At 60.4% G+C, this 8,066-nt stretch overlaps 1 protein-coding gene across 15 annotated transcripts in view; it reads left to right on the top strand.

The window, feature by feature from the left end:
- Positions 1-8,066, top strand: part of Camta1 (calmodulin binding transcription activator 1) — a 696,092-nt gene that overhangs the window by 625,647 nt on the left and 62,379 nt on the right. For 14 of the 15 annotated variants that reach the window (XM_033767633.1, XM_033767641.1, XM_033767640.1 and 11 more), the window contains 2 exons: positions 3,184-3,310; positions 6,352-6,486. In XM_033767633.1, the coding sequence (XP_033623524.1) occupies positions 3,184-3,310; positions 6,352-6,486 (262 nt within the window). Of the gene's footprint in view, positions 1-2,174; positions 2,314-3,183; positions 3,311-6,351; positions 6,487-8,066 lie in introns of those variants that run through there. The other variant, XM_033767644.1, reaches the window with a different exon arrangement.

Raw genomic sequence — 8,066 nt, 5'->3', positions numbered from 1 at the left:
AAAAAAAAAAAAAAAAAAAAAAAGAATGGAGAGAGGCCGCCACATGCTTACAGTCAGGACTGGTGGTGGGGCCAAGTGGTCTGGATTCAAATCTCGTCTGTGACCGTGGACAAGTAGCTTGCCTTTCCTCACTCTAAAACTGGAACAATAATGTTAGCTTGTGGTAGCTCGCCCCTCACGAGGCTCACGGACACAATGTGAAGGGCTCAGGAGGGAGGGAAGGCCAGCCCTGTCCTCTGATCTGTGTGACACAGCTGTGAGGGTATGGACCAGGGGTACGACAAGTCCTAGGATCAGGGGCCCTCAGAGACTCCCTGGCTCACGTCCTGCAAGGGTCCTCCTTCCCGGCCCCTGGCTCCTTCCTGGCTGAGAACGACTTCGCTCCTTCCAGTCTTACACCAGCTGCACATCCGGTCTTGGAGAGGCAGTTCCTCATCTTGCCACAAGAGGGCGAGTCAGGCATGGTAAAAGCAGCAGCTTTCACCCACATGCAACCCTGGTTTTCCAGAAACACTGGAGGGTTCCTTCAACCTAGACTCAAAAGCAGCTGTAAGTCAGTTTGATTTGGAAAATGGTCCTCAGGGACCTGCTGCAGCCATGTGATTAGGTCTTCAAGGTCCCAGGGGCTCTGACAGCCACTTCCTCCTCACCACACTCCTCCCAAGGACACTGATGCCGGTCAACCTGTCCTCTGGTCTCCGAGAGACAGCGCCTTCTGCCTGACAAGTGTGTCCCCTCACAGCATCCATCCCTTCTGCAGCAGGCAGAAGGCTGCCAGTGCATCAGGAGCCCCCCAGCCAGGCGTCCAAGCTCAGGGAGGGCCCTGCCCAGGGCAGGCAGCTGGGGCCTCACTTCCTAGTCTGCAAACCAGGCTCAGGCTAAGTGGCTGCTCTGTGTCCCCAACAGCTCTAAGCCACAGCGGTCCCCAGGCATCCACATAACGGGGACACCACGCTGGGCCGCCCTGCGTCTCTCCCTCCCATGGCTTCTCCTGTTTTTGCCTATGCTCTGCCACCTCTTCACCTCCAGCTACAGCTGGTCACACTTGTGTGTGCACACACACCCAGAGATGCCCCCCACTTCCCCGGCATCTGCCCTGGCTGCATCAGAAACTGGGCCTTCAACTCGGCGCTACCAGGTGCAGAGACCTGACGCCAGCTGCCGCTGCCCCCTGTGCCCATGCTCCTGTGTCACTTCCCACCACTGCTCCTGTGGCACCCAGCGCAGGAGGCTGCAATTAGAGCCCTCAGGGATGCACGCATCACAACCAAGCAGCACAGCCCCGCTGCGGTTGCCATGGGAGCCATGCCCTGAACCGAGGGATGCTGAGGCGTCCTGCTGTGGCGGTTTCCATGGCAAAGGTCCTGATGCTCACCAGTGATTTCTGCAAACCTTGGTTCCCCCACAGCAGTCCCAGCGTCATGCTAGCAGCTGCAGACTGGGGTTATTATATTTTTTCCCTTTTTTCTCCCATGGTAATTGACGGTGGCCTTTTGAAGCCACGCTCTTCGCTCCACAGGGTCCCGGGAGATCATGCCCGAGCTGGCCTTCTGGTGCTTCTGGGCGTCCCAGCCGGGCATGAGTGTGCAGCTCCCCATCCTTCCACCTCTACAGAACCCCACATCCCCCCGTGGAGCCAAGCAGAGATCTATTTCCACCCAGAGGGGTTGGACCACTTGCCCGGAGACCCCCCAGGCCTGAGCTCTCCCAGCTGCCCCCGACCTTGGTCACCTACCAGTAAAGGGGCCTCCGCAAAGCATGCCAGCTCCGAGGAGGCCCCAGAGCAGGGGGAGCCCTGCAGTCTGAGGAAGTAAGTTCCCCTCAGCCCTGGAAACACCCGCAGCTGCTCCTGATGCCCAAGGGGCCAATGCTGGGCCAGGGGTAGGTTTGGGCACATTGTGGGGAGCAAGATCTGCGTGCAAGCTGTGGGGCTCCCGGCAGGGCAAGATAGGCAAAGCCGAGGACAGGCCGAACAAGAACTAATTAATTCATTGAAGAGGGTCCAGCTGGCCCAGGGCGGCAGTGGAGAAGCTAGGCTCTGGCCCTCTTGCCCAAGAGTAGGGGGGCAGGGGAGTTCCGCGGGGCTGGCCTCCGGCAGCGCCTCTCGGCCTTCTGCAGCCTGGACGCCAGGTGGCGCTCTCCGCCCTGGCCAGCACAGCTCTCCGCCCCCCTGCGGGGAAAGGTGTTTACTTGTTTGGGGGTGGGGTGGCCGAGCCTCTGGGGTGGGTCCACCCAAGGTTAGCCAGGAGAGCCAGAGGCCAGCGCCCCCGCCCCTGCATCCCGGGGGAGAACCTCCCTCCGCCCCGAGTGACCGTAAGTAGGGGGCCCCGCGAGCGCCTCGTGTGCCCAAGGCTCGGCCGAGAGCGGCGGCGCTGCTCAGCACGGGCCGGCCCTGCACCGGGCTGCGCTGCTAGGACCTGAGGCCTCGCGCTCCTGGCCCAGCAGGAGGTTCGATGCGCTCCCAGCTGGGCGCTGGGATCCGGGGGGCCGGGCTGGAGGGGCGCTGTGCGCGCGCCCGCGAGGCCCTGTCTACCTGCGCTGCGCGCGCACGACCCGGGGCTCAGCCCCCACCCGCCCCCAGACACCGCTTGGACCAGTCTCTGCGCCTCTGAACTCTGAGCCCTTCGCCCCATCTTCCTGTTTGTGGTTTCCCTTCCCATCCACCCTCCCCTTGCCACATGCCAGCATGGCCCTAGGGGTGGGGGTGGGGGTCCCCTACATTCTCCTGGGGTGACACTAGGATTCTCAGACCTGTTCTCTGAATTTGGGAGTTCACTCCATGTCCCAAGTGAATGATTGGAGGTCTTCTCTGTCCCCTCTGCTTCCTTCCTGGGCTGGCCAGTCCTTGGGTGCATCTTGGGCTGAAAAGGTCAAAAAATTGTTCCCTGCTGCCTGGAACTTGGGATTGCCAGGGTCAGGGTGTTGGCTGTTGAGTGTCCCCAGGAAGGCTGTAGGGGCTCCTTAGGGTCAGAATTGGACAGCTGCCTGCCTGTCCTCTTGTTGTGGTCCTCAAAGTGACTCTCAAACTCCCAGGCACCTCCTCTGAATCCGTGTGGCTATGGCCTGGAAATCTGCATGTTTCAGCTTCCCTCAATCTGAGCACAGGGCTACCGGGACCTTCCCTGAACCATGTCCCTTCTTGGTGGCTTTTGCTCCATCTCTATCGCCCTCTGTCCCCTCCAGGGAGGAGTGAAGGTCCTCATCACGGGCCCGTGGCAAGAAGCCAGCAATAACTACAGCTGCCTGTTCGACCAAATCTCAGTGCCTGCGTCCCTGATTCAGCCCGGGGTGCTGCGCTGCTACTGCCCAGGTGAGAAACCCCTCCTTCCCCTGAACTGCTGTGGGGTGACCCCGTACCAGCCAGGAGCACCAGGTGTGCTCCGCTGGGATCTTAAGGAAGCGTGAGGAGGGGACAGTTTCTAGAACCAGTGAGCCAGTGGACACACCCTGGACTGGCCCAGTGGAAGCCCCTCTGGGACCTGATGGAGGTGTGCAGAGTCATGGCCCAGGGCAGGAACTGTAGGGACTGCAAATGTCAGGCTAAGAATAAAGCCCACGGTCTCTGAGAATTCCAGCACCCACCCAGAAGAAGGCTCGGTTGGCCAACACCATTTGATTCCAGTGTCGAGGCCTCAGTGGCCCCCTAAGGAAGCCCCAGGACCCCTCTGTATTGTCCCCCGCGGATCTGACCTGCTCCCCATTACCCTAAGGCTTATCATCTGCTTAGCTGGGTGTCCATGTCTGTGTCCTAAGGCAGCCAGAAGCCAGCAGCGACCTCCCCCTTGCTGAACCTCCCCCACACAGGTCACCTGCTGGCTCCCCACAGCCCAGCCAGCCCCGTCTTCCCAGCAGCCACCCTACATGCCAGCCCAGGCCAGGTCAGTCTGTCAGCATGCCCGAGAGAGGACAGCATGTTATTGAACTGTTCACTTACCACTTGCTGCTGGACAGGGACTCGCTTGGGCCTCTAAATAGATGCCATTTCCTGTCCCTGCTCCTGGCCTGGCTGAAGACCCAGACCTTGCCTGTCCTCAGTTACCCGATCCCTCCAGGAAATTAATAAATAAATAAATAAATAAAGGTCTTGCCTTCTGGACGATGTCCCAGGTCAGACCTGGAGAATCCCGGGGCCTGGAGCTGGTCACCTCTGCATGTGTCCCAGCCAGCCAAATGCTGTCTGGTCCGTGTGGCTTTAGCTGGAGGTTGCCCATCTGGGGCCTCAGTTTCTGTGTCTTTAATGAGAGCATCGGAGGAGAGAGCTTGTGAGGCACCTGACTTGAGAGCTGGATTCTGAAGGCCCCGGCCAGCCATGATATCTTCACTCTTCTGTCCAAGGGCAGAGCGAGCAGAGAGCCAGGGCTCAGGCAGTACTGGCCTGAGGCACTTCTGGGGCCCAGGGCTGGGGAGCAGCCTCTCTGCTCGAGCTGCTGCCTCTTCCAGGTCGCCTGGGTTCCTCTAAGGGAATGTGTCTCAGACCAGAAGCCACAAGGCTCCAGGGGGCCTGAACGCCAGGCGCCCTCTGCTGGGACTCCAGCCTGTTTCACAGCAGAGTGGGTCCTGCAGAGGGCGTCCCCTTTGGACATTTCTGTCTAGAGGCCCAAATGGAGGCATTGCTCCAGGTGTGTTTATTCATGCATGCATTCATTTCCTTATTTGCCAAATGGGTTCTGTCCCGTGCACTGTTAGGTGCCTGGAATGATGCAAAGAATAAGGCCCAGCCCCTAACTGGGACCCTGACCCCCAAAGAGCACCCAGTCCAGGGAGCAGGGCTGGTGCAGTCCAGCCACTGTCCTGAGAGGTGCTGCTGACTGCTTGGGGACCTGGTCTCAGTCTTCTCTGCAGGGAATAAGCTGGGGCCTCGCCTCGCCATAAAGAGGGCTCAGAGGCTGGGGAGCACAGCTAGGCCAACTTCGGGACGGGGAATGATGCAAGATGGGGTACAGGGAGGGCAGACAGGCCGCCCAAGTTCACCTGCCCAAGCCACACAGACCCGCTGGGGACAGGGCTCTGGACAGGCAGTTGCTACACCAGCAGCAGCAGGGGATACAGGCATGGACTCTGCCAAGGGCTCCAGGGCTGCCCCAGGGCCGGGACGGACAGGCACACGTGAGGGAAGGAGGCAAAGGACTCGAGAGAAGATAGGGCAAACTACAACGGGACTCCACTGGCTGGACACCCATCCTGGGTTCCTAGAAGGTCACCGAAAGGTAGATGGACCGAGGCTACTCTTTGATGACAAGAAGGCTCCTTCCGGCCACCTATTCCCACTGCTTTCCGGAAGAGGTACTGTGAGACGGTCCCCAACCTTCCCAGCGGGTAGACAGATTACAGGGCTGGTGTTACCTTCAGCAAGAGGCAAAACACACATGGATTGGACAAGAGTGGCAGCAGTGGAGGCAGAACAGATGTCGCTGGATTGTAAGCTGCTGCCACCCAGCCTTCCTGCAAAGTGCAGGTGCAGGGCAGATGCCTGGGAGGGGCCCTGAGCAGGGACATCTGGCACCAGAGTCTTCAGCCCCCCTGGGACCCGCGTAGCACAGGCTGAGCAGGTGCATGGGGAGGCCTGCGAACAGCCTTCCTCCTTGTTGGTTGGCCAGGCGGATCTCTATGGGAGATGGGTGACCTTGAGCTTGGAGATCTGCTGGGACACTGTCAAATCCATGGGAAGTTCTGGACTAGGCCAGGGCCCCACTGCAGGAGGTCCCTCGTGACCCCTGCCACAGCGCCTGTGGGTCCCACTCATGGCCTGGAGCTGACAGAAGCAGCCAGGGCAGGAAGCAGAGGGGAACATGAGTGCTGCCTTACTATGGGAACCTGGGCTGGATGGAAGCCAGCATCAGTGAGGTGGCTTTCCCGTCGGAAGTGGAGTCTGCGGGCATCCTCAAAGGGGAGCAGAGCTTTACCCGGCCGAGAAGCAGCTGACTTGGCCAGAGTCCTCATGCTCTGAAACCAAGAGCCCGAACGGTAACAAGATCCCCATTCGTCAGTCCTCCCTGGAAATCTGTCGTGGGCAGGCCCTCCGCTCCAGAAATCAGTGCGGCACTGCCCAAAGCCAGCATGCCTGCCCTTGCCTGCGACAGATGGGCTCGTGATTGGTCGGCCAGCCCGGGGAGGGGCGAGGCATCACTCATTCATCCCGTCCTCATGGGCCCAGGGGCTGGGCCATCCCTGCCCTCACAGAGAGTGGAGAAGCAAGCTGGCAGTTACAACAGGGGGTCCCCTGGGAACATCGCAGGCACCTAGGCCTGGGGGCCACAGGAGGCTTCTGGGGGAGTGTTGCTTCGGGGGCCCAGAGGACCGAGGGGCACAGCTAGGACAGAGATCTCTGACCTCTCTGTCTTTCACTTTCAGCCCACGACACGGGTCTTGTGACTCTACAAGTTGCCTTCAACAACCAGATCATCTCCAACTCGGTGGTGTTTGAGTACAAAGCTCGGGCTCTGCCCACGCTCCCTTCCTCCCAGCACGACTGGCTGTCATTGGACGGTAAGAATGGCGATCGGTTCACCTAGAATGCCACAGGCTGACGAATGTGTCACTGGATCGCCCATGTGTGGCCGTGGGCCGGGCCCACCCTGGATTGCAGGTCCTCCCTGGGCAGAAGTGAAGTCTGGGATCTGGGCTGCGGCTGTCACTCCTGCCCAGGTAGCAGAATAGCTAAACAGGTCCCCAGAAGCCGAGCATCCCACTCTGGACCCCAAGCAACACCTGCTGTTTCCTCCCTGGCCTCCTGGGCATGTCTCAGCCCAGCCTGAGCTCTGCGCAGGACATAGGACCTGCAGCATCAGGGCGGCTGCAGAGGTGGCCCTCACAGAGCCATGCCAGACCTCAGTGGCCCTGGGGGTTAAGGTCTGGGCCAAGCGGACTCTGTGCCCTGACTCTACAGGTACCCTACCCACCCACAGTACCCATTCTGCTGTCTCACCTCTGGCTTCCCCTTGTTACTGGCTGCAGGACGTGCCCTGGACAGCCTTCTGGAACCCTTGGCATGCAAACCTTGACCTTACCCAGGCCCTGCCCCAGTGGTGACAGGGTGCTTGGCAGCTACCCTGGCTGACGAACGTCAGGAGCTATTCCCAGAGGTGGTTCTGGGTCAGCAGGCATCTGCACCTTGGCAGTGGCTGCCTGGGAGCACTGTGCTGGCCTTGGCAGCATCCCCGGCCGAAGCTGGAGCCAGGCAAAGCCGTGATGGTGACCTGCAGTGTGTAACAGAGAAGGGCAGGGTGACCGGGGGCTCCCGCTCAGGAAATCCGGTTTCAGTTTTGCAGAACAAATGGGGAACGGAGCAGGGAGCTCTGCAGAGGCCTGGCTCTCCCTGAGTGACCCGGTCAACCTCACCAGGGTGGACAGGAGGATGTTCAGGCCTTGGAGATGGAAGCTTTTCATACAGCAGAGTCTCAGCAGTGCCCGGAAGCCCAGGAAATACTCAGGGAGCCAGCTGAATCCACAGGCCATCTGCAGGTTACCCAGAGGGTAGGATGCTGTGACAAGGACCGAGGAGAAGAGTCTCAACTGCCTCTTGGCAAACACTCCTGGGTCTTAGGCCACACCAGGCTCCTTGGGACCAGCTGTTCCCTCCCCTAGGACTCCGCCCTGACCTCTGTAATCCCCTAGACAGAAGTTAGCATCCCCTGGCCCCTGGCACGACACGTGGGCAAGATGGCCAGTGTCAAGGCCTGGGCGTCTGGGCCCACTAGCAGGGTGCAGATCCGGATGCTGTGGTCCCTTCCCCTTAAGTCTTAGCCAGGCATCCATGGAATAGTGGACAGAAGAGAGGTGAGGGCAGGAGAACTGGAGAGAGGGCGGTTCCCTGTATTTCTTTTCCCCTCAGTGGCTACAAGGGGCTCATGCACCCAGGGCCCATGCTCCCGGGCTTTTCCTAGCTTGACTGGTCCCGTAATCCGCCCCAGCGCTGAAGGGACAGCTGGGATGCCTGCAGCAGGGCCGGGTCCCCAGGCCCCCAGCCAACCCCGGGCCTGGCAGTGCACTTCGTGCCAGGGCATACGGTGCTGTGGCCGGGCAGCCCGCCCCACCTCATGGCTGCAGCCCCGAGACTGGGTCCCTCT

Source organism: Fukomys damarensis, unplaced genomic scaffold (genome assembly GCF_012274545.1).
Source record: "Fukomys damarensis isolate Sample0158 unplaced genomic scaffold, DMR_v1.0_HiC HiC_scaffold_23, whole genome shotgun sequence".
In the NCBI taxonomy this organism is placed as follows: domain Eukaryota; kingdom Metazoa; phylum Chordata; class Mammalia; order Rodentia; family Bathyergidae; genus Fukomys; species Fukomys damarensis.
This window is presented reverse-complemented; position numbering and strand designations above follow the sequence as displayed.